The sequence below is a fragment of the Myxocyprinus asiaticus genome, chromosome 5, assembly GCF_019703515.2.
Source record: "Myxocyprinus asiaticus isolate MX2 ecotype Aquarium Trade chromosome 5, UBuf_Myxa_2, whole genome shotgun sequence".
Classification (NCBI taxonomy): Eukaryota; Metazoa; Chordata; class Actinopteri; order Cypriniformes; family Catostomidae; genus Myxocyprinus; species Myxocyprinus asiaticus.
This window is the reverse complement of record NC_059348.1, coordinates 24,552,311-24,577,616: the sequence shown is the minus strand read 5'-3', so window position 1 is coordinate 24,577,616 and position 25,306 is coordinate 24,552,311. Positions and strand designations below refer to the sequence as shown.

General features: G+C 38.1%; 3 protein-coding genes and 1 long non-coding RNA gene across 6 annotated transcripts; 1 reads left to right on the top strand and 3 right to left on the bottom strand.

The window, feature by feature from the left end:
* Positions 1-234: 234 nt before the first annotated feature.
* Positions 235-3,637, top strand: LOC127441068 (uncharacterized). The gene is made up of 3 exons (XR_007897270.1): positions 235-400; positions 3,121-3,166; positions 3,490-3,637. It is a non-coding gene; the product is annotated as an uncharacterized LOC127441068 (long non-coding RNA).
* LOC127441067 (RWD domain-containing protein 3-like) lies at positions 881-10,279 on the bottom strand. The gene is made up of 4 exons (XM_051698234.1): positions 10,062-10,279; positions 3,463-3,926; positions 3,061-3,176; positions 881-1,723 (listed from the first exon to the last, which is right to left on the bottom strand). Exons 1-4 carry the CDS (start codon positions 10,144-10,146, stop codon positions 1,612-1,614), a joined length of 777 nt encoding a protein of 258 aa, XP_051554194.1. The 5' UTR covers positions 10,147-10,279; the 3' UTR covers positions 881-1,611.
* Positions 10,280-11,010: 731 nt separating this feature from the next.
* On the bottom strand, positions 11,011-14,623 carry LOC127441065 (holocytochrome c-type synthase-like). 3 transcript variants are annotated; one of them, XM_051698233.1, is made up of 7 exons: positions 14,519-14,623; positions 13,367-13,508; positions 13,002-13,162; positions 12,304-12,452; positions 12,053-12,172; positions 11,886-11,972; positions 11,011-11,712 (listed from the first exon to the last, which is right to left on the bottom strand). In XM_051698233.1, the coding sequence occupies exons 2-7, from the start codon at positions 13,467-13,469 to the stop codon at positions 11,520-11,522; spliced, it is 813 nt and encodes a 270-aa protein (XP_051554193.1). In that variant the 5' UTR covers positions 13,470-13,508; positions 14,519-14,623; the 3' UTR covers positions 11,011-11,519. The 3 variants fall into 3 exon arrangements, with proteins under 3 accessions (XP_051554193.1, XP_051554191.1, XP_051554192.1); XM_051698231.1 differs by lacking the exon at positions 14,519-14,623 and adding an exon at positions 14,067-14,197; XM_051698232.1 differs by lacking the exon at positions 14,519-14,623 and adding an exon at positions 14,071-14,215 and having other exon boundaries at positions 11,012-11,712.
* A 2,723-nt stretch (positions 14,624-17,346) lies between these two features.
* Positions 17,347-24,484, bottom strand: si:dkey-10f21.4 (Transmembrane protein 56-B-like). Its single transcript, XM_051699202.1, has 7 exons — positions 21,557-24,484; positions 20,275-20,441; positions 19,981-20,070; positions 19,128-19,186; positions 18,939-19,033; positions 18,780-18,853; positions 17,347-18,688 (listed from the first exon to the last, which is right to left on the bottom strand). The coding sequence occupies exons 1-7, from the start codon at positions 21,563-21,565 to the stop codon at positions 18,370-18,372; spliced, it is 813 nt and encodes a 270-aa protein (XP_051555162.1). The 5' UTR covers positions 21,566-24,484; the 3' UTR covers positions 17,347-18,369.
* Positions 24,485-25,306: the final 822 nt, after the last annotated feature.

Genomic DNA, 25,306 nt, shown 5'->3' with positions numbered 1-25,306 from the left:
GTGACTTCTCATATAAAATATACATTTATCGTAGTAAACTCCACAAATATTTAATAACAAAAGCATTGTTTAATGTATAACATATTGAAGATTAGCGGACAGGCGGTCAGTTCATAAAGTGATGAGCTGTTTCCTCACAAAAGTAGTTTACTCAGCTTACTGAAGCATCTCCTCCATAGACATCCATTCAAAAAGTACGGCCTCTTGTCTCCTCGCCAGTGTACCATCATAGAGCGTCAATGGGAGCGCCGCGTTATGCTATTTTAAGCTAAGCTTGTAGACTACCCTTTAGAATGGCTCCGGTATAGCAACGCTCAATGGCGCATGCAAAAGCATTCAGCAGTCATCAGACCGGAGCGCATGTTTATACTTTTCTGGCGAAAGGGATCGCATCGTTTAGGTGAGCATTTGTGCACTGTGTCTTTTTCAATCAAATTTATTTATATAAATTGCTTAGTTGTGTGGAATGCGGTCAAATCTACAGATTATCACCGCGTTTGTTACAGAAGTGTTGTCAACACATATGCACATCTTATGCAACAAGAAATCAGTTATGAAAACCAAACGTCCAAAGAAAATGCGCTGAACGGTTTATTCACTATTATCTGTTTAGGGTCTGTAGGGCTCGTAAAAAAGTGATAACGTGAAACTGAATCTGCAAATATCCTGATAATATTTGGTTGTATATACAGCTGTGAGTCAGCCAACTCAATCACCAACAGCATCAACTCAGTTTGTTCTTCTTTTACCAGTAATTATCTGCACAAAAATCTGGCTCCTGCACTGGCTATTGCGTGCAAATTCACAATACTTGAAGGACTAATTTTTTTTCTTCACTGAAGAGGATGATACTTTATAGAGAAAATGGAAGAATAGACATTTTATCTTTGTATTTTATTAAAAAAAAAAAAAAATAACGCATTCTTTAGTAAACATGATATTTCTATATGACCATTGTTTTCATGTGTGGGTTGATATAGTGATAGGGCAATATACACTATACCCTTTGACTATTTTAATATGAATAAATGCACACTGTTAAGGGTGTTTTTAAGTAACGTTACTTGTAATGAAAGTGCTAGCTAAGATGAATATGGAAAAACTTTCTGGATAATCTTGCCCCTGCAAGAAAGTTGTTGAAGAGCCCTGGCCTATAGCCAACAGGAGTACTGTCATACCACCTTCACAGATTTATAGCTTGCTGGTACTAATAAAAAAAAGAACAAAAATGGACTATCCAGATATAACACTAAAAGCAAAGTGAGAATATCTGATATCTTTTTAAGCTGAGAGAATCCTTGTTATTTCAAATATGCTATAGAGAACAACAGGAAACAGTTTCTATCATGTGCAGTTTATCTTGATGTTGTCTGGATATTTTGTATACAATTTCATGCAATGTCTGAGTGTTATCACTGGTCCTTTTAAGGAGACATGTCCTGTATGACCTGGGACTCATATGTAACTGAGAGTACAGTCAGAAAGTATACATTGCATTATACATTTTTTTTTTTTTTTAGAAAATTGCATTTTGAGGCAGCAAAGAGCTGAAGACATAGAGTCAGACTCCACCTAGTGGAGAGAGTTTGTTACACATTAGCTATGTGCTCTTCAGATGAGTGCGCACACAAACTGGTGGTAAACCTCAGTTAGCCCGACAAGATCAAACTCCCTTTTGAGCTCATCGAGTGATAAAATGTCTTTCACTTCAAATGTTGACATCCTGAAAAAAAGGGAGCAGGGAAACAGGAAAAAAATCAAATGAACAATCGGACATTTGGACAGAGGAGTACATGTGTATCAAAGCTCAAAGCTTTTTTTATTGTCATGTGTACAGAGTACCAAGTACAATGAAATTGTTACTTGTGTGCTTCTCGCAAAACTGAGACAACATGTAGGCCTACAGGGCTCCAGACTGCAACTATAATTTAAAATCTAGTCAGGCTGTGTGCCTTCATATGCGGTTTCATCAGATAATCTTGCGAGTTATTGAATACATCTTTTTAGCGCGCACCACCAATGTGTCTCGTGCCGCTTTTCACCCGTTCTGTTGTGATGACGAGCTCACTGCATCACACACAACAATAAACCCAGCGCGAGAGAGTCGTGAACAAATGACTCTTTTGGACCAGATCTTTTTCATGAATCATTTGAAAAGAACTGAGGGTTTGATCTCAGGAGATCAGGTTAGCAGTTTGAATCAGATTCAGTTTCTCAGAGAATCAGCCATCAGTGAGCTCACAACGGGGAGCGCAGACATTTCAAAATAAGAGTCCCATGTGTATTTCGGGCTTCTTTACAATTAAAAGTCCTGTATTGTGTACCACTTTTTTCTTCTTCTGGTAATTATTGATTGGGATTGGAGTAGCACAGTAAACTGCATCTGGGATTTCATTCAAATTGCACTCTTGTAGTCTCTGTGTCTGGGCCATCCGGTAACAGTAAAGAAAGGCAATATTATAAAACAATAAATTATATATCAAGCTTTTGACACTTAGGACAATTGAGGGACTTGTACACAACTATTACACAAGGTGCAACATTCATTGATGCTCAAGAAGACAACACACTACTATATGCATACTATATGTAAATATCTGCTTATATAGATTCTGAAGGGCAGTAATAAATAAATCTTTTATCTCTTATATTTGTATAAATTATGAAAGGGGTGTGAACATTTGAGGCAAAAGAGAATGCAAACTTATATATACTGTTTATTAAACCTTCGATGAATGGGTTATCAGCTGTCTTCCTTTTCTTTGGCTTTCTATCTTGTTTCTGAACAGCAATCTAAATCGAGCAATTCTGTGATTTGGCGACTAAAAACAGCCATTTGGCTCCTTAATATTTCAGTTTAGGAGCCAGTGGCTCCCAAGTCATTTTTTCAGTCTGGAGCCCTGATGTATGTGCAAAGAAAGCAAGACAAACGGGGAGTGACAGACAGCAATGATGAGGCATTGCTGTATATACACAATATATCACACAAATTAACAATGTCAAAAGGACTATTGAAAGTGCATGTAGAATGCAGATGTTTAAAAGTGTTCTGGGCCTTACATTATCTTCTCCTCTGATTGTGGGATCTCACACAGGACACTCATCATCTTTTCTTTGCAGCGTTTCCCTGAGGAATCAACATCAACTTTCACAGTCTTCTGAAGATGTAGGTATTCCTATAGAAAGACCGATTTAGCATGTATGTGCTATAAAAATGTATGAACACATGAAACAGTGATGAATGAAACAATAAACACTCTTCAGTTACAGTAGCTATGAATTAAAAGTAAAACATGTGTTTAGCAAGTATGTGATTTAGTGTTAGAAAAGTTACATTATTGTTACATTACAGAAGCATTTTATGGTGTTAGAGACATAAAACAAGATTTGAAAAGCAAATTAACTGAGACCATGAAGATTTTCACTTTTACAAATAAATTCTGTATTAACTTGTAATCATACTTTAATATTTTCTTTTGTTCCTTGCAGCAGAATCAATATCAGCTTCCCTGTAAAGAGTCTCCCAGTGAGACACAACTCTGAAGTCCATTTTTCAATTAGTTTAATGTATTTTGCTTTGGATCTCATATGATCTATATGTAGTAATGCTGTCCAGGTTTCTTCTTTAAATTCCGGTCTGATCTCTGCTAAATGGCAGCTTGATGTTTTGTTCAAGTCAGAGAAGTTTTCCTGAAGCCACAGAATTAAGCCATGGACCATAGGCTCTGGTGGAAGTGATCGTGCTCTGTCCAGTAAACTGTTTCTCAGGTGCTGGCACTGTTTCCTCGATAAGTGGCTGGAACTGATGCTGATGTCTGGAGGTGTGTGGGGGTAATCAGGAGAGATGTGGAAAATAAGGCTTAGAGGAGTTTTCTCGTTGTTCCTCTCTGCCAGCGTATGTATGCGGTACACAATTCCCCTATCAGCTGCATTTAAACATAACATGACATGAGATTTAAACAGATCAGAGTAAAAGTGATTGAATTAATTCAACATTATGTAACATATTTGCTTATGTAAAATACAAACTTGAGAATGCAGAAAAATCCTGACATTCCCTTTGGACATCAACAAAGTCCAGCCACTTTGTCTACTTACAAAGATTTACCTTAATATCCATAGTTTTCGCTAAAATATGATCGATACCCCAGCCGGGAAACAAAAAGTCTTAAAACAGTCTAAAGTGGTTTGCTGGTCTCCCAGCATGACCAGCTGACAAGTGCCCAGAACCCCTCTAAAATCATCAAAAACACCTAAGCTGGTTTGTTTTTGTTTTCTTTAGCAGGCGCTACAGTTACTGTTGCTAAAATTGAACCATTGTGGGCTGTTTGGTCATTTTTGACCGAAATCAATTTTGTTTCTTTAATAAAAGCGGTATACTTCATTTGAGTGACTCGAGGCTTGGTTACTTTTACTACATTTGCCATCTGAACAAACACAAAAAAAGAATTTAGACTGGATTCAATGAGTTTAGCAGTACAATTTGACTGACCATAGGAAATGAATGGGTGAGACTAAAACACAGAGCAATTTTGGGGGGAATTTGTCAAATTAAATCAATAATTCAGCCACAACGCAGAACACACACAGAATGAAATGAAGGGGTGAGACTTGACACATCCACAAAGCAGAACACATGCACTTACACACAGACACACACAGGAATGAATAGGCAAGACTGAGCAATTTTTGGGAATTTGTCAAATAAAAAAAATAATTCAGCCAAAATGCAGAACACACAGATAGAAATAAGATACAGATAAGGGGTGAGACCATAACACATCCACAATGCTGAACATGTGCTTACACACTCACACACACACATACAGAGGAATGAATGGGTGAGACTATAACATATCCACACAGGAATGAATGAGTGAGATTATAACACATCCACAATGCTGAACATGTGCTTACACACTCACACACACACAAACAAAGGAATGAATTGGTGAGACTATAACATAGAATAATTGTTTTGGGATTTTCAAATAAATTCAATAGTTATGCCACAATGCAGACACACACACAGGAATGAATGGGTGAAACCATAGCACATCCACAATTCAGTAGTGATGTTGCGTATGACACTGAAGCTTCAAAGCATGTATCGAGTACTTGTATTGTTTTCACAGAATCACGTGATCAATGAAAAACAAAGCCTCACTTTCTGTCCAGTCACGTTCACGCTGCGTGTCGGAATGTACGAATCCAGATGTCTACTCTTCGGGTTTATGGAAGTTTAAGTCCATTTGCAAACATATTTCAAATTACATTATGATGTATCCTGTAATACAAGTATTATTAAAAATAATTAGAGCACCAGATACTTGCCTCATACAACTCTGTTAGTCGTATTTATATTAATCAATATTATTATCACATTGAATCTTATTGACTGATATTGGCATTTATTGCCACAATTTAATAAGTGAATACAATTATCAGAAGGTGAAAATCAACACACTTATCATTGTTAGGCTTATTTGTGCACACTGGATCAAAACTACATTAGGCGCTTCAAAAAATGGAGCTGCATACCCGGGATTATGGCTGCTTTAAATTGACCAACCAACAGATGGCACTGTTTTTTTGCACGCCCGAGGCTTTGAATCCTTTCCTGGAGCAATCAGGGAAAAGATTCAGAGCTTCAGGAGGCTTCATTTGCCCATCCCTACAATGCAGAACACACACACACACACACACACACACACACACACACACACACACACACACACACACACACACACACACACACACACACACACACACACCCCCTTCATTCAACCAGGAATTAATTTGTGGATCTCTGCAGCCATCTACTGCAGGGGTACTCAATAGGCAGAAAATTCAATCCGGACTGAGATCTAAATCTTATATCTGTTATCTGACACCTGGCTAAGTGATTGTGTAAGATATGTGTATACCTGCGTGGAGTGGGAATAAATAGCATTCAGCGCTAGAGAGAAATATTTCTCTCTAGAGCAGGAATATTCACGTCCAGTGCTACGTGATTATTCCCTAGAGCTGAACACGCTTTTATTCCTGCTCTCCACGTGTTGCCTCTCTCCCTGCTATAGAGGCGCCGCATAAAGCCTAATTTACTGTACGTAGTCACAGGCAAGGTTATTTTAACATTAGCGGAGACAACGCTACAGATACTGGCATCTTTTGCTTAAACACACTGCAGAAAACAAAAATGAAGCAAAGTGAAACTATCTTCATCTGTCACATATGTGATTCAGATGATATGTGGTTCAGCTTAGCCAGGTCTGTGTCAGGACAAATTAACGTGGCGCCTTTAGACAATAACGTTTTTTTCTGTTTAAATTTAGCTTTATTAATCAGCATCTTACAAGCCTTTCATAATTAAACAGATTTTTGTTCAAAATTTCCAGCCAGTCACTGAAGTTGGACTTAAACAGCTTTCTTGTAAAGCCAAGACACAGTTGAGTGCATCTCTCTACTAGGGATGGGCACGAGTACTCGGGTACTCGGACGTGGCAGCAATGATCGATCATGAAAACGATGATCGATGGTGATCGTGCATGATGTGACTTTTCACTTAATTCGAAATTCAGTGTCAATTACCTGATAACTGAACACAAAAGTGTCTGTGGCGAGCAGGGTGTGGCCGAGTGGAGATGGTGTGGAGCGAGGTCGGGATGGACACCCGGGGAGAACTATCCCTTGCAGCTTTGCATGATTACGGAGTTAGTGGGCGAGGGATAAAGACCCAGCCAGAGCCAAAAAGGGGAGACACACGGAGAGAGAGATGCACGCAGCCAAGTTGACGTGTGCATTCCACGTTGGGCTGAACAGTCAACTGTGAGAGAGACCCACGGAGCTGTGTGTGGGTGTGTCGAAGATATTGTGTGCTGACAAGCAATTTTATTTTGTGTCACACTGAAAAGTGTTTTTTTTTCTTCTGATTTTTCTCCCCTTTTTGGAATGCCCAATTCCCAATGCACTTATAAGTCCTCGTGGTGGCGTAGTGACGCGCCTCAATCCGGGTGGCGGAGGACGAATCTCAGTTGCCTCCACATCGGAGACCATCAATCCGCACATCTTATCACGTGGCTTGTTGAGCATGTTACCGCAGAGACTTGGAGCTTCACGCCATCCACCGCGGTATCCACACGCAACTCACCACGCGCCCCACCGAGAGTGAGAACCACATTATAGCGACCACAAGGAGGTTACCCCATGTGACTCTACCCTCCCTAGCAACTGGGCCAATTTGGATGCTTAAGAGACCTGGCTGGAGTCACTCAGCACACCCTGGGAACCAAACTCATGAACTCCAGGGGTGGTAGTCAGCGTCAATACTCGCTGAGCTACCCAGGCCCCCCTGAAAAGTGTTTTTAATGAAAGTCGTACATTTGGATGTTTGCCCAGCTCCCACCTCCATCCATCAGAGAGAGCCCAGCTGACAAGCTGTCTGTGTGTTGGCCATTGCACTTATACAGTACTTTGATTTATTTGTGTGTGAGCTCATTTGTTGTCGCTATTAAGCGAATGTGTTTTGTTTAAATAAATAATACTTTCCTGTGTTGGAAACGCCATCTCCAGCTTCCTCATTCCCTGGAGCTAATGATCTTGTTACGGTGTCAAAGAAGATTTTTAATTTAAGAAACCAAACTGATATACGATGCTGCAATGCTAATCTAACGATCAACAAAAGAGAGTGTAATTAACTGTGTTTGGAACACCTGTCTCTGCAAAACGTTCACTAAACACATTTTATTATCATTTAATGTAAGAACTTTTTACTCGTTAATGGATATTATTTAATAAAAGTGAATGTTTGTCACTGACTGTAAATCTCCCTACCCTGGGTGCCGAAATGTTTACTTGATTTATAGGGCTGAAACTGTCAGTCGATGTTATCGACAATTGTCGACAATAAAAAATTGATCAAAATATTCATTATCGAATAGTCATTTGATCTCATTTAACGTAACATGAGATCACATTAAACTCTATTGGTGATGCGCGAGAGCAGCACTGCAGTTCGTGCCTGAAAACAGCTCACAGTCCAGATGCACTCTAAACTTTCCAAACAGCTTCAGGTGATGTAAATCGCCATGATGGAATTATAATGCAAAAATACAAAGTAAATACAGAAGTACTCTCGTTGTGGAATAAGTGGAGCTGGAGCTGCCGCTCCGCTGAAGTAAAATTTGTGCTTCGAGCATCTTTAAAGGAAACACCCTGGCGTTACATCTTAAATGCAGTTATATTTAATGCATTATAGCTTTATTAAAGTTCAAATAATAAGGAAACAGGTCATGTAAATAACTACAAACCCTGAAACTGGCATAACTGTTAGTAAGCACATTTAATACAAACTTTTAAGTCAGGCACAAGCTGAATAATCGGTTAAGAGAATAATTAATCATTGCAATAATCGTGGAATAGTTGAATAATCGTTCTAATAATTGTTCGATTAATCGATTATCAAAATAATTATTAGTTGCAGCTCTAGTGATTTAACACACGCCTGCATCTTGACGAAATGGGAGTTGAAGATTTCCGCACGAGTTTCCAAGTTAAAAGTCCAACATAATGTGTAATTCCGTTGCACTTTCCCCAGCTGAAAGGTGGAAATTGAACGGAGTTGAACGCTTCATGAATCAACACAGCAACAACAATACGGAGCATTGCGGCTTTCCCCACAGGAGCGAACACTTGGGGAAACACACACACACCAGGCGTGTGGCAGTGGACTCAACGGGTTGAAGCAGCGCATATACAGCTAGACAGAGTGCAGCTAAATGGAACAGAATGCAGCGTCTTCAAAACTGAACTTCAACTTAACACGCATATTAAAAATGTGATGGTTATGGCATCTCCTGTTAAGCCAACTGCAATTTGAAAATAGACAGTTCAGACAGTCACTAAAAAAAAAAAAACTGGTGCGCTTACTAAGATTACTACAGTAATTCTTTAATTGAGTTGCAGCGAATCAAAATAGGATGCATTATATTTTGATTATGCAATCTTTTGTACATTTTGTAATAGATTATTTTATAACAATCTATAATAATGAATAGACGATACACTGGAACAACAAGATTTAATGCAGCAGCCAAAGACCTTTGTCAGACATGGTACTATATATACAGTTATGTAAATGACCAAAATGCCCGTCCCTACTCTTCCAGAGTGCACAATCCGAGGGTGCACACAGCCTCTGGGTACCCCGAATACCTCTGACCAAGAATGATTTTACAAGCCTGTTTCTGCGCAACTTCCAGTCTTTTGGCCTGGTCTACAGTCAAAGAACATTGCCATACAGGGACTGCGTACTGCAGTACCGGACGTACTTAGCTTGTATAGATGGAAACCAATTCTACGTCTCGGAACCAAATTTCTTCAGGTGACGCAGAGCAAATAGCTTCCTCAACATGTGGTCCACCTGACTGTCCCAACCATATATTCTGAATGTAAAAATATTTGAACACAAAAGCTGGACTGCTGTCATTCAGCTTCAAAATGAACTGTTGATCTTATCTTTTAATTGTCATATCCAAGTGCCCTCAACTGATAAAGTCTTGATTAACATTTTTAATCTTTTGGTAGAAGATCCAAGATCCCACTACTTTAGCTGTCTCTGGGCCCTGTCTTTTTTTTTTTTTTTTTTTTTTACAAAGTACTATGCTGCCAAATTTATAAAAACTGTTAAAAAATATATATATTATATCGTTTCATAGCCATATGACGTGTAAGCTACGATGCCTATTATTATCCGGACCTTTCCTGGGAAGGAAATGTAGAGACCGGACCTCTTGGAACTTTGAGTACCTCTGATCTACTGGTTATTTTTACCATGACATCACTTTCAAATGTAATTGCTCTTTTTCATTGCACAAGATGGCAGCAATCTGCCCCCAATACATGACATATTCTTATATTTTCAATTTATACAAGTGTAGATTTATACTGTAGTGAAATTAACATACATGTGTGTATTCGTATACCCATATTAATTGTACATTTAAAGGTAGATAAAGAAACTATGGTTACCATAGTATATTCTTTGAAGCCAGCAAACTCACCTGACTCTTCGAGCAACTTAAACTCATCCTGTTCGCAGTATATGGCGGATAAAACGGACATTTCATCAGTCGCTTCCTTTGCCATTTTTGTAAGCCGAGAGACACGAAACGTGACATTATAGAGTGAGCTGTGACGGGTTCGCTGTTGTACAAGAAGATAGACTTCCGGGTAGAAACACTATTGCAAAAACAGTTCCAATCCTAATCTATAACCTATAAAATGTTGTACATAAACTAATTTGAAAATGATGCATTGTTTTGTTATGATTACAAGTAATACTCGTCACTGCATCATTTTATTGTATTGCATCACTGAACATAATTTGCAATCTGCTAGAAATTCAAACCTTTCAAATTTTTGTCTTATTTTGTTGAAAGTCTTCCGTCGTAAATTCAACACCACAACTTGCAAATATTTGCTATTACTTACATTCTGTTAAAATTACATTATGGCAGAAAAAATTAAATGAAGCAAAAAAAAAAAAAAAATTAAACAAAAAATAATAATACAAAATAAAAGATAGCAAATATTTGGCCTTCACTTATTGGAACACAAAGCCTCAAATACTATGTATACAAAGTAAAAAAATAAAAATATTACTCTGTAAAATGGGTCCATAAGTGGTCACGCTTTTGTTTTTGTTAAGATTATTTGTCTCTGTTTGACAATATCTGTTATTTTATCAGAGGGGCTTGAGCTCTGAGATCCACCCCCTCCCCCTGGACTATCTGACTAAAGCAAGTAATAGAAAGACAACTGTAAAATAATTGGTATAGATATTATGAAATATAAAGGTAGAGATGGGGAGTTGGAGGGGTGCCTGAAGAATCGTAACTGGTGTTAGGGAAGCAGCCGCTTATACATGTATATCCTTGGAATATGATTGGCAGGCCTAGCAGATCAAGCTCCTCCCAAACTTCTGTTTGGAACTTCATTTGCTGATATATTATGAATATTAAACACATTTTGTCAAATTACTTTATGGCAGAAATAAACATCTATGCAATAAAATAACAGTAAATGAAGAGAAACTGAAAATGTTTGCAACAGACTATTCACACCATCATTGGATTCTCTGTTATAACCAAAACTGAATAGCTGAGGCTCATTATAATTAATCACACCATCAATGTGGATGGTTAACACTGAATATTTTCAAATAAAGCAGAAAAGCAAATGTGCGTTGATGTATCAACATTGGCTAATAACTGATCTAAAAATCATACTGTACATTTCATTATTGCATGCCAGGACACCCTAATAATTCTGACAATCCACTGCATAAAACATAGTAGTTAACGCATCTGTATACCGTATGTTTGCTTCTTGTTTAACACAAAGTAAAATGTATTATTCATCTGTTAGATCACACAGTGCCACTATATTATTCTTAACAGTTGTCACTGAAGGTCAGTTCCTGTATATCCTATTGATCATGAAAGACTCATGGGAGAGATTCACGTGGAGGTCCAGCGCCACCAGGCCACTTTCATACGGTCCCAAACAGCCTCTAAAGAATCAAAGGCAGGACGTACGTCTAGGATGGTGTGCTTGGACACCTGGCCTCCATCGTAGTAGTCTATTACATATCTGACCTCTTTTCCACACCGGTCAATAATCCAGTCATGCCTGTCAAACGGTAGTTCATGCCTACAACAAGAAAGCCCAAAAAACACACCTTTTGATATCTGAATTGATCACCGACTGCAACAATTTTTGAGAGGAAGTGGCAGACACAAGACAGACTAGACACTAGTCACAAAAAAACAACAAAGGCATCAGTTAGAGTAAAGTGATTTTATATAAGGAATACCATCACTTACCCCATCCAGTGATGAAACCTAGCTCTGGGTGAGAGGTCTTTTGCTTTGCCACCAAACCTTAAAAGAGAAGGTCCACATGGGCAGTCTCTGTGGAGGACAGCAGCAGAAAATCAGGACTGATCTACACGGCAACTGAGGACACAGATTGCATTTGATGAGTAACTTACTTGGAATGGAGCTTCTCCCATCTGAGGATTTCCTGCCAGGCTTGCTCATTATTCTGGTTGTGAATCCTGATGATGTTTGACATATCTTTTTGGTTGACATCATCATTGTTCCAGCGCCATCTGGTGAGGATTAAGGAGTCGTGAGTTCCCATTACAGTTCATGATGCCATTCTTGGACAATCAATGTCTATCGCACAAAGCTATATTGCTCCATCTGCTATATTCTCCATCAGGACACAAGAAAAACTCACCCTTTCCTCAGCATGGCATTCCAGAACATCTGTTCTGAGGGATAAACCCAGTTCTGCTCAGATCCAGCACGGGGGATGATAGACTCTTCTCTTGCAACAGACAGGAGAAATGGTTGACTAGGTGACGGCTGCTGGTTAGGTGGTGGCATCTATTTGGAAACAGTAAAATGAGGCTGGATGATGAAGAGATCCTATCTAATTTAAGATAATCTTACTTTTAGTTTCCATCTATCAAGTTCAAAATCAAAACAGAAAATGATCAATCATTGATATGAAATACCTTTCATTTGCAAATATTACACATCTATATAAATCTAAAAATTAAGAGACCATAAACCTCCACTTTCACATTCTTCTTTTGTTTTTGGCGATTTGTATTCTTCATGCATATCGCCACCTACTGGGTAGGGAGAACAATTTATAGTAAAAAAAAAGGACTTAAATATTGATCTGTTTCTCACCCACACCTATCATATCGCTCCAGAAGACATGGATTAAACCACTGGACCCTTATGGTTTACTTTTACGCTGCTTTTATGTGCTTAAAAATGTTGGTACCCATTCACTTGCAATATATAGACCTACAGAGCTGAAATATTCTTCTTAAAATCTTCATTTGTGTTCAGCAGAAGAAAGAAAGTCATACACATCTGGTGAGTCCCTTTAATATACAACAAGATAAATCAGCAGATACATACCATATTTGCTGGATTGATGTCAGAAATTGCAGTTTTGACTCCATTGGCAGCTCTCATCGGACACTCTACAAATTCATAAGCCCGGTCCTGATGTGCAGGTATATCCGTCACTGTCTTCAGCTCATCTTTGCTAGGTACAGACCCCTGAAGCACTGGGCATTCTGAAGGAGGCACGCATGTTAACGACTAGTTAGTCAGAAACTCTCAGCAGAGGGATTGTGAACTTTATTTCTGATGTTGTGACAAGGTAAAGACCAAGATATTCCATCAGTAAGTTGCTGCATATGAAAAAAAAAAAAAGAAACTGTGGTGGATTTTCCACAGCTGGTTGGTTGATTATTGCAATTACTGAAGTGAAGTCTTACTTTTTTTAACATCACTGTGCATCGGACAGCCCTGTGGTGGTGTGCTGCCAGAGTCAGGCACCATGATGCCCTCTGCCTTCACAGTCCCAGTAGGGCTGGACATCGTGTCTCCCAACAGCTTCCCAGACGAAGAGGATCAGACCTATTTGTAAAGAAAGAGCAATGAAAGGACACATATTTGAGTGACTTTACATTTTGCATATCATTATTATTATATATATATATATATATATATATATATATATATATATATATAGATAAATAGATATTTAAAGCATAACCATCAAACCATCTCTTGAAAAGACATGCCATAAGCATAAACTGCTTTAAGCCTCACAAGTACTGTATTGATACATTTCCAAATGCAGTATTTTGCGAGCTAAGGTGACTTTAGGTGCTGTATTTTCCCCCATTTTTTACGGTAAAATATAAAGTGAAGACCTGTCAGTAACGTTTTTCTTTAACCCGGAGAGTCTTGATATCAAAATGTTTTATTCCTGCAGGATGTACTACAGAATGATGCTTTCAAATAGTTGAGCAACAAATGTTACACAAGGCTCCTAGCTTACTGAACAACTTGGACACAAGCATTTAATGAGAAGCAAATGTAGCACAACTAATTGCTCAGACAATTCAAACTGCTCTATGTTAACGCTATATATGCAAGTCTAATCTCTATATGACAGTAAAGCACACTTACTTACAGGTACGTGCCACCTCTACTGTCAATGTCGTTCACTAGAAACACGCCTCATATCCCACGGTGATCTGGTGCAGTCGGGGTGCCTTACATCACACCATGTTTGTGGTAGTTCGGACAGTACAGTAAATACTGCCCCCTATAGAATCGGAGAGCTGTATTGTGTTGGCTTGATAAAACGAGACCAAAGCTGAATAACACACTATACACTATGCACTTAACCGTGTAGTGTATGAATTTTCAAAGTGAAGTATCGTCCCAAATGGAACTCTTAAAGGTTTGTTACTACACGGAAGCATTTGCCATTTAACAGCTGACAGAAGTGAGGTTTCAAGCGCATGTGATGTGTTGCCGCTAGCTTTAGCACATTAGCGGACCTCAGTTCAACACTTGTATCTCAAACAATGTACATATTCACACGGTGTGGTGTGATGGTAAAGCATTCAACTTACATATGCAAGGTGCTGTCTTCACAGAAGTTTCACTAGCTGTTACATTTTTCATTATTTACAACTGTTTTGTTAGACCAGCAATGCAGCCAGGTAACTCCGCCCCTTCTGCTATGTATGGCAAGCCGCGTGCAATGAGTGCATGAAGTGTCCAACATTCCACACTCCATTTTGGCGGCTGAAAAAGTGCATCATCCGGGTACTTATAGTACACTTCTTTATGCTGCATTTTCAGTGTAAACATACTACCCGTACTACTTGCACTACAAAATGACGTAGAATAGTGCAGAAGTGTGCGGTTTGTGACACACCTCAAAATTTCTAACACTAACTCCTAGTTTTTTTAAGCTACATCCACCAAACTTGGTACAGACCATTAGACTGTTCTCACTTAGTGTTGTGCCTTTTCTAACTAATCTGACTTAAGGTTTTTGTACAGTGGATGAACAAATATCGGGAAAATCCCATAGACTTGTCAACCGGCAAATGCTCATTAATTCAGACTCTGTTCAAATTTTTTTTAATGTAAACAAACCCACACAAGGCCTTTAATCTGCTTTAAATTGATCTCTCTCTCTCTCTCTCTCTCTCTCTCTCTCTCTCTCTCTCTCTCTCTCTCTCTCTTATGGCTAATCTGACAAACTATGTGACAATTTGTCTGACTATCAGTCTATCTAGCTAACTGGCTGTTTGTCTTACTGTCTGTAGCCTATATCCCTCAAACTTCAAACTTTTAAAACTTAAACTTACAGACAAGGCACTGAGTGCGTTTACATGCACATTCTTACAAAGATTATGCATAATAAGCCGACAACATGTGTGGTCATGTAAATGCATTAAATGGCTTATATTTATCTGGGTCTGTGTATCATGCCTTTTCACGGTTTGACTTCAAAAACACAATTATATGTCATGTAAACACAGATTTCTTGCTTTGACTGATTTTTTAAAATAAGCAGATTTTGGAAGTTATCAGCATATTGGTGTGCATGTAAAAAGGCACATTGTCAAGCCAACATCAAAGCTTGTCTTAAACTTTACCTATCTAGTTTTTTTTCCCCCTCCTTTGGAAAATTTGGAAATGTATTGCTTAAGTTAATTTTCCTTTAAATGAATGACCCAAGTGAAAGACCCAGCTTTATATTTGCACATATGTATAACTTAAAGCTACACTATGTAACTTCTTTTTGTTAAAAAATAACAAAATGTTATTAATGAGAGAGTGCAACAATAATCTATCTTCCAAACCATGTCTTTACCCAAATACACTTTGATAAAACTATAATAATTATTTATATTTTAGAGCTGTCTGGACGGATTGTAGCAGCCCGGTTGAATAAAACAATTGCTCTTTCACTGCTGTTTGTGATTGTCTTCCTTTAATTAGTTCTTTTCACATATTTAGACTTCACAACATGCCGTAAGAGCTAAAATAAGCAAATAAAATAGCTTGGGTATTTTGCAGGGGGTAAATCAATTTAAACAAAACAATGAGACAATACAATTAGTTATTTTACAACATAATTACATGAAAAACATAACATCTAAACATAAACAACACATATCAGTCTTTAAACCAAACTAAACTGACACATAGACAAGAGACACAAAAATATAAACATCTTTGTGCCCTTATCAACCAGGTGCTATATCAAAACAGAAAAACCCTAAATGTTACTTTACAATACTGTAGGCTCATTAACTTTTAGGTGCCTGTTGATAGCTCTCTCCCCTTCCGTTCACTCTCCCGTTCTTTGGAGGAACAGCACTTCAAAATAAAATACACAGAGAAAATAAGCTCCAGCTACTGTATCACGTGTATGGTGGGGGAGTAGTGTGAAGCTGAATGTTTGTTGTCACAACGAACGAGAAAAATGTACCATAGATCATTCAAAATGGCAAACCTCTGGGGAATCACCGGCTGTAAAAACAAAGAAAGCCCGAACAGAGCAGAGTCTACAAGCAAAAAGGGAAAGCGTCAAAGTCCGTATTTAAAACCCGAATCAACATCGGCTTGGATTTTCAGAGGTGGCGACAACTCCGAGATCTGAAAGGATTTAAAAGTGACCTAGAGATGGCTTTTTTCTTACTCAACAGGTAAGATATTTTATTGTTATGGTTTATGTAGAGTTGTGTAATCACACACACACATGTCTGTGTGTGTAGTGAAATACAATAATTATACTGTAATCGGTGCTACCACACTTGCTAGCACACGTGTGTATTTTTCTTTATAACGGCAATAATTTATATAAATAAATCCTTTAGTCCTAGGCTTGCCAAGGATATGTGAGTCTTGAAATTATGTTGACCACTGGTTGGTAACAATGACAATCAATAAATTAGTTACTACCGTGGTCTATTTGGCCAGAATATCCTGCAGTTATAAAATCTTTACAACTTTTGACCTCATCAGACTAGCGAAAGTTGCCTAAATTTTGTAATCTCATTTATTTCAAAACATCAATGTTTCAAATAAGTCAAAACAACAGAATAAGATATGGCACTTACCTACTCAGATGACATATTTTTGGATATCCGTCTTTTCCTTTCTTTCATTATTTGTCCATTCGCTCTGATAAGATGTCCTGTATCCATGTGTACACCGATGCCTCGAACCACATTCAACCGTGCAGAGGAGCAGAACCGAAGCATAACTTGCGGCATTACAAAACAATGTTCTTCCGCAAGACGTATGCAGTTTTATTTTTTAACCGCTAGAGGGCCAAAAGTTACATAGTGTAGCTTTAAGTTCAGACACTACAAAATGGGAAACAAGGGTTATAACGGTGCTGTTTATTCAGATTAATAATTTTGTTACACCTCAGAAACAAACATCCCCATTCACGTAGCATCTATATCATAACAGTGTTTGTAGAAATGATTTTCATTTCATTTTAATTCTTTATATTAAGTTCATACACCCTTTTAATAAATCATGGCATATCAGTAATTGCTGTTTTATAACTGCATACATAAAGATAAGTTAATAATCATAGATAACCTGAAAAGCTTTACTTTATTGAAGCTTACATATTATAAAAATTGTCATTACTTCAATTCCAACCATCTAACATCATACTACAGGCAAACAGCTTATTCATGGCTTCTTGACATCAAGTTATAGGTTTTGACAAACACATACTGTATTATATATTATATAACATTGTGTAACCTGATATATTTTCCATTCCAGACATACAGTACATAATATTCTCCATATTTAATCATGCATGGTTTCCTGCACTGCTGAGCTGCAAAACACTGTCAAACTTTTCAGGATGATCAGATAGGATATTTCACCAATATGTATACCACTATATTTCTTCTAATGACATCACTCTGTTTGACAAACCCTATGCATATTGTTGTCAGCACTGGTTATCAATCTGAAAAGTTGTGCATCACGGGCTAGAGGCACACACTGTATCTTTAGAAGTTTAATTGTACTGTTGCTTTGTTGATTGCATTAATAAAAAGGCAAGTTGGTTGATCTTAATAGCAGCTTTAAAACAAGTAGTGCAACCACACCTTTTGTCCTGAATGTATATAAAATCATCTTTATCACCTGATTTCTTCGAACTGAAAGTGTTTGTGAGGAAGAGTTATAATTCCTTCAGTTGAGCCCATATTTGAAGATGACATCAAGTAAGTCATTTGATTAAAGACTTCTTTAACTACCTGTTATTTGTTAGTTTAAAACTACCTGCAGATATTGATTACAGCAGCAGGCGTAACATTCACTTATATTTCACAATTGAACAACAGCATCAGGTTGGGCATGACGCAAGAGAGAAGGTTTGTGTGCTAATGTGTTTAATTCTGTTTACATTTCTGTCCATGTCTTCTCCATGTCACTCTGTCTTTCTGTTTTCCATCTCAGTTCCTGCTTTTCTCAACCATGCAGACTGAAGGACTTTGAGACATCCGCGAATGATTCTGCGCATCCACATGAAGTTCATGACATCCAATGACACGCTGGAAATAACCCAGGCACTGCGGGCCCCCAGAGGTAGCTTGGAAAAGTCATCCGTGCCGAAGACCGAGTACATATGGCTGTAGTAAGCTGGAATGACTGCAATCCTCACCAAGAAGAACATAGAGGTCATAGCAACACCATTAACCAGACATGGTTTGGAAAGCTTGTGGTAACCCAACATTTGAAAAAACCAACTGCAAGATATAAAAAAGAATACATTTAGAAAATCAGCTCTTGTAACAATCACACTGTACGATTTTACATATACTTTTAGATATTACTTACCGCTGGTTCACAAAGGGGGTGGAAAATTCTGAGAGCAGGCGAAAATTAGCAAAGTAAGGCAATATCCCTTGAGTCTACACAAGAAAAAAAAGACCACAAAATTACCTTGCAAACCTTGATAAAGAAATCGTGCACTAGACAACTCATTTTAGAACTCACCAGCACATAGTAGTATGCATAAAGAGCAGCAAAGTGGTGTATGACAAAGTATTTCTCTCCAATTGACTCCCATGAGGTAAACATGAGCAGGAGATCTGAAAGAATAACACAGCACTTTCTTTGGGCAGAACTGGCATTATAAACAGAGCTCAGTCAAAATGCAGAAGTCTGACATATGGCACCACTCACCTGAGATGAGGTAGCCTGTGGTAATGGCCACATTTAGCTTCACCAGTGTGGCATCTCCCCTGAAATCACAAATTAGAAATATACTGTATTTCACAGTTTTAGCATTTCTGTGCCGTTTCCAACAGATTAGATTGCTGGTAATGAAAAGGCCTTAAAGCTGAAGGTTTCCATTGATCTGCAAACAGATTGCTATGTCAGGCTAGTTGGGATGCTAATGCAAACAGAGCAATGTTTTGATAGCTCCACAGTGTTTACACATTTCGGGAATATGAGTCTACAAATGGCTTACATACAGTCTTTGCATGATAAACTGGAATAGCAGAAAGTATTTTAAGGTGCACTCAGTAATTTTTAGTTTGTGCTGGCCAATATTGCAGTTGTCCTGATCTTACATTGACATCTAGTGGCGTGGATGCAGCATCATTCAAACGCAATAGTTTTCAGTTGCCGATGCCATAGTAGAAATGCTCTAGTCACAGTCTGCCATAATTAATTTAATCCATGAGTGAAAGTATACAATAATAAGGCAGTTACTGAGATTAAACTAGTAGTATTTGGCTGGTGATGTGATCCAAACATGGCCGCCCCATGAAGAGGACCCTCATCATGTACAATAAAACAGCTTTTAAAAGCTGTCTTCATCTCATGTGAGTGCATATGATTTTATTCATACATTTCAAAATTACTAATCAGTTCTCTTAGAGTAAATTTTTTTTTTTATTGAGGAAAACATTATGGAGTGCACCTTTAACACTTTAGCTTTAAAGAAATCCCCTATACATCTATATCTGGTATCTTGGACTCTTGGAATCAAGTGCAAACTGTTTAAATTATAACATCTAAAAATCCTCACCAGACTGGGTCTTTCTGGATAGGTTCATCAGTGATATATATGTAGAGACAAAACAGTCCCACAACCATGGCATGTACTGTTGAGACAGCCCTTAAAAAATGAGAGAGAAAGAGAGAGAGAGAGAGAGAGAGAGAGAGAGAGAGAGAGAGAGAGAGAGAATTTGAGATATTGACAAGTCAGTATCAGTTACTTTAGAAACATTTATTTGATCAGACCACTGAGCCAACTTTAGTCAAACCTATTAAATAGAGCATAGTAAAATCTACATCCTTTTAGTAGATGAGAGACTGACACCTGGAGTTCCACTCTGTCCTCTTTGTGGGGCTGAGCTTGAGGAAGCCTTTGCAGAGGTGTTGAGACACCCAAGGGCTACCTCTGTGGAACAGCCACTGGAAGCCCAGGAAGCTCCCTGTTACAACCACCGGCACCTGCAGGCTGAAAGGCTCCATGCCTACTGAGCCCTGGAGAAAGAAAGAGCGACAGAGAGTAATATGGCACCAAGATTCAGTAACAAGCCCTTCTATTTAAAATTCCCCCCAAAAATCCACTCTGCAGCAGACTTTAACAAAATTACGCATGTTTTTTACTTAAAACAAGTTGTGAGCACAAGAGCCCCAGTCATCACCTGTGCTGCCGCAGTACCTATCTGCTGCCAAATCCCCTCCATATACAGAAACATTTGCATAAGCGCTGACACAGCTGCACAGCCATCCAGCGGTCAGCCGACTCAAATACCTCTCAGATTGCTCCCTCTGTGATTTATAGAGCCAGGCATGGCTTTTGTGCAGCCTGAGTCTAAGAGATCTTGGTCGTAAAAAACAGCAGTTGAGTGGGTTTGCATTGGATATAAAAAATAAAAAAAAATCCCTATGCTGAGCAAATAACAGTTTAAAAGGGGGGAGCATTTTTACTTGCATCTACACATTTCTGCAGTATGGATTCAATTAGAAGTGAAAGGATTTTGTGCAGTCTGAGTCTAAAAGATCTTGGTGTCAAGTAAAAAAGCAGCAGTTGAGTGGGTTTGCATTGGATATAAAAATTTCCCTTTGCTGAGCAAATAACGGTTTATAATGGGGGAGCATTGTTTCTTGCATCTACACATTTCTGCAGTATGGATTCCAATCGAATTGAAATGGCAGAAAAATCAATGTATGTGATCAATGTAGCATTGTCCTCCAGTTCCACTAGGACAGGACCACTCCCCTACTTTGCCCTCATACCCTTGAAAAAGGCATCAAGCTTCAATGCTTTTGGTAACTGATAGTAGTAGGAAGTGAAGGCGGTGTAGAACCAAAAAATGGACAAATAATCAGGAACAAGCCATCATTATCACATATCTTTATCCTTCACGTTGTAAATAAATTTGATACATTTTGATACACAGGAACTCTTTCAGGTCAATCATCAGTACTTTCTTTTTTAAATACACAATTGCTCTTTCAACAGTTACCTTTTACCTGGACTAAACTGACACAGAAACCTGCCCTGAATCTTGGTGATACAGAAATCATTGCATGTATCCTTAAGAACAACAAAATACAGTAATATATGTACTTACTCTAAAGATTAGACTTACCCTTTCCATTATGAAAAACCCATGTTGAACTGGCCATGGAGAGTGTGTATGAACAGCTGAACACAACGAATTAATGCAACGTTTATGAGAATACAAGTGGTCTGTGAAGCTCAGGAAATCCCCTTAGGCATGCATAGTGGAGAATGAGCTTCATAATGCTAATCCAAACCCGCTTTCTCTCCACTCTTCATATTCACTCAGTAAGTGCTTTCTCCTGTATGCGGTTGTTTAATGTAATTTTATATCTTTGAATCCTAAATGAACTTCATTGCATAGATGAACCACTAGATGGGGTGAGACATCCAATTTAGCAAATGTGAAGTCCAACAGCAAGCATGTTGTTTTTTAAAGCAAGTTGTTTTTCTCTAAGGTAACCAGTTAATTCCAGTCTTTACAGAGGCAAATGGGTTAGGCTGGGTGGGGGTGGTTGTTATGGCAGAACAAGGACCCTATTGATGAACATTGTATATTTGGCATGGGCAGCCCCCTGAATCCCAACCCTGAACTTTAGCCTGAGCCCTTCCCAAATATTAACCAGACCTAAATCTAACCCAAACAAACAAATGAAAATACCTGTATAACCTGGTTTAAAAATCTCACCAATGAGTGTTTTATCGGTTGATGTCATGCTTAAATTTAGGGCAAAGCAGTCTTGCCCTGCAGCCTCAGGTAATAATGTCCCATCCCCATCTACTGCACTGTTGTTTTGTGGCCAGTGCTGGGCAGATTACTTGTGAATTGTAATCAGGTACTGATTACAAATTACATGACAACAAATGCAATCAGTAATGCAATCTCGTGGATTAAATTTTTGGGGTAATCTAATCCAATTACTTTTGGATTACTTTCAACCTAATTCTGCATGGTTTAATTGTTTGAGTGGTGCTTATGTCCACAAATTCAGAAAAATGATCACAAATGTAAAACTATGAAGGAAGTATTCATATTTTCATGTTATCTCCAGTGATGCTGATAGAGGTCTAAGCCCTCCATCAATGGCAGACTCATTGTTTGAGTTTAACAGGTATTTCTTATTGGAGTTTCTAAAATTATGGACAGGTTCCCTGGGCACATGAACACAAATGTGGTCATGCAATTTTGCCATTTTACAAACGGCATCCACGTGTGGTAAGAGATCAGATCAGTTATATTTGTGAATCAGCATCACAAAAACATCTCTAAGTTATCACTACACCAAAAGTACATTCATATACATTTGTGAAGCCAACTTGTGATGGTGAGCCTGTGGAGCAATCTCCCATCACTGGATTTTACTGTGTTCAGAGGACTTATTTCTTCTTTTACTCAGACATTTTCAATATTTATTGGTGTTTTATTGTGCAAATGTTTTTATATGTCCTATTGATTGTATCTGTTGGTGTTTTAACTCTCATTTTAACTCATTCTCATGTATTAATTCAAAGATTTTGTATTTAAGAATGGGGATGTGATGGTTAATTTTATTTACAGTGCTGTGGAAAAGTATTTGCCCCCATCCTGATTTCTTCTGTTTTGTGTATTTCTCATACTAAATTGTTTAACTTTAATTCAAACAAAATCTAACATAAAACAAAGGCAGTTTACAAAAAATAAATAAATAAATAAATAAAAATAAAATACCGTTTTTAAATGATAATGTTATTTACTGAAGCAAAAAATTATCCAATACCAACTGGGCCTGTGTGATAAAGTATTTGCCCTTAGTTACTAAATCCCAAAATCTATGAAACTGCATTCATAATGGGGTTCAGCTGGACTAGACACACCCAGGCCTGATTACTGCCAGCCCTGTTCAATCAAATCAACACCTAAATATAACTTTTTCAGCAGCATGAGGTTGGCTAAAAGGTCTCACCGAGTAGCACACTATGCCAAGGTCGAAAGAAATTCCAGAAATGATGAGGAAAAAGTTTCAAAGCTATTTCAAATGTTCTGGGACTCCAAAGAACACAGTGAGAGCCATTATCTCCAAATGGAGAAAACGTTGCACAGTAGTGAACCTTCCCAGAAGTGGCTGACATTCCAAAATTCCTCCAAGGGCACAGCAACGACTCATCCAGGAAGTCACAAAAAAGCCAAGGACAACATCCAAGGAACTGCAGGCCTCTCTCGCATCAATAAAGGTCTCTGTTCGTGACTCCACTATTAGAAAAACACTGGCCAAAAATGCCATCCATTGAAGAGTGGTGAGGTGAAAACCACTGCTAACCCAGAAGAATATTAAGGCTCATCTGAATTTTGCCAAAACACACCTTGATGATCCTCAAACCTTTTTGGAGAATGTTGCATGAACTGATGAGTCAAGCATGGTGGTGGTAGTGTGATGGTGTGGGGATGCTTGGCATCCTTAAAGGTGTGGCAGTACCTTAAACAGCAGTTCATGCTCAAACCCTCCAATGTGGCTGAACTAAAGCAGTTCTGCAAAGAAGAGTTGGCCAAAATTCCACCACAGCGTTGTGAAAGACTGATCTTCAGTTATCGGAAGTGTTTGGTTGCAGTTGTTGCTGCCAACCAGCTATTAAGTTTAAGGGGGCAGTTAGTTTTTCACATCGGTGATACTGGTGTTGGATAACTTTTTTGCTTCAATAAAAAATATATATATTTGAAAACTGTATTTTGTGTTTACTCTGGCTGCCTTTGTTTTGTCTCGTTTGAAGATCTAAAAAAAACTTGGTATGAAAAATCAGGAAGGGGGGGCAAATACTTTTTCACTGCACTGTAAATAATGGTATGTTCTAATTGGAAAAGGTGGGAACATTTCCCTATTTAACCCAGCTGCCACAGTCAAGATGGACGATGAGTGTTTGAGCACATGGACAAAGTTATGTTAGCACTGCTTGAGTGCAAAGAAACTCCGGCCTCCATAGTTAGGGAAGTTAGTATTGCTTTAGTACCTAAAACAGCTCTAGTTTTTAGTCTTTTTTTTTTTTTTTTTAGCAAGTGTTAATATGTTAACACTTATTTATTCGCACATTTTCCACCTCTACATATTAAAACATCTTTTTGGAACGCCATTCCTTCTGCTGGTGTGATCTCTCCATGTGACTGCTCCGGTCCCTATCACATAACTACAGAAACAATTTAAGAAACTAGCTAGTAGCCAGTATCAGTTCTGAGTGCAAAACACACAACCCTCCCCCTCTCTTCCGAAAACACTCAATGATTTACCAAATGTATACCAATGGTGTGTTAAGATTTAGAATGAAAAATGTAAAAAGTTGAAAAAGAGAATGATTAGGATGATCAATAAATTATTAACAATTTGTTAATATGCAATCATGCAATCTATAAAAAAACATTTACAATGTAATTTAATCCAATTACAAGTACTTGATTTTAGCAGTCTGATTATGTAATCAAGATTACATGTAATCCTTTACTACACAGCATTGTTTGTTGCTGAGTCCATCAGCATGCTGTATGCCTTAAGGACTATGGAAGGATAGAACAACAAGGCATTCCTTTTTGATGAACCCTCACCCCAGTAGAGTTTTGCTCTTTGCGTTTGAAAGTAAGAGATGTCATTCCTAAATACTGTATATTAAGAGACAAACCTTAAAGAGAGTCTCATTTTGTACAATAGAACCTAAAACAGTTCCTAAAATTGTTTTCTCAGTATACATATCCAAATATCTTCAAGCAACATGAAATAAGAAAATAAGGCTTTTTTTCAAATCTTAGTGTATTTTGTCTTGCTCATACTGGCAGATTTTTGTATTTTTGTTTTCCCACTTGTTTATGCTTGAAACT

Excerpts from the sequence above, each read along its gene's own strand:
- si:dkey-10f21.4 (XM_051699202.1), bottom strand. Across the intron at positions 20,071-20,274 it reads AGGACAGAGTGGAACTCCAG|GGCTGTCTCAACAGTACATG; the intron begins GTGTCAGTCTCT and ends TCATTTTTTAAG. Across the intron at positions 19,034-19,127 it reads CACAGGCTACCTCATCTCAG|ATCTCCTGCTCATGTTTACC; the intron begins GTGAGTGGTGCC and ends TTATTCTTTCAG.
- LOC127441065 (XM_051698233.1), bottom strand. The coding sequence starts at position 13,469 with ATGTCCAGCCCTACTGGGACTGTGAAGGCAGAGGGCATCATGGTGCCT. Across the intron at positions 13,163-13,366 it reads GCACAGTGATGTTAAAAAAA|AATGCCCAGTGCTTCAGGGG; the intron begins GTAAGACTTCAC and ends TGCCTCCTTCAG. Across the intron at positions 11,713-11,885 it reads AGGTTTCATCACTGGATGGG|GCATGAACTACCGTTTGACA; the intron begins GTAAGTGATGGT and ends TTCTTGTTGTAG.
- LOC127441067 (XM_051698234.1), bottom strand. The coding sequence starts at position 10,146 with ATGGCAAAGGAAGCGACTGATGAAATGTCCGTTTTATCCGCCATATAC. Across the intron at positions 3,927-10,061 it reads TAAGTTGCTCGAAGAGTCAG|CTGATAGGGGAATTGTGTAC; the intron begins GTGAGTTTGCTG and ends GTTTAAATGCAG. Across the intron at positions 3,177-3,462 it reads GAACAAAAGAAAATATTAAA|GAATACCTACATCTTCAGAA; the intron begins GTATGATTACAA and ends GTCTTTCTATAG.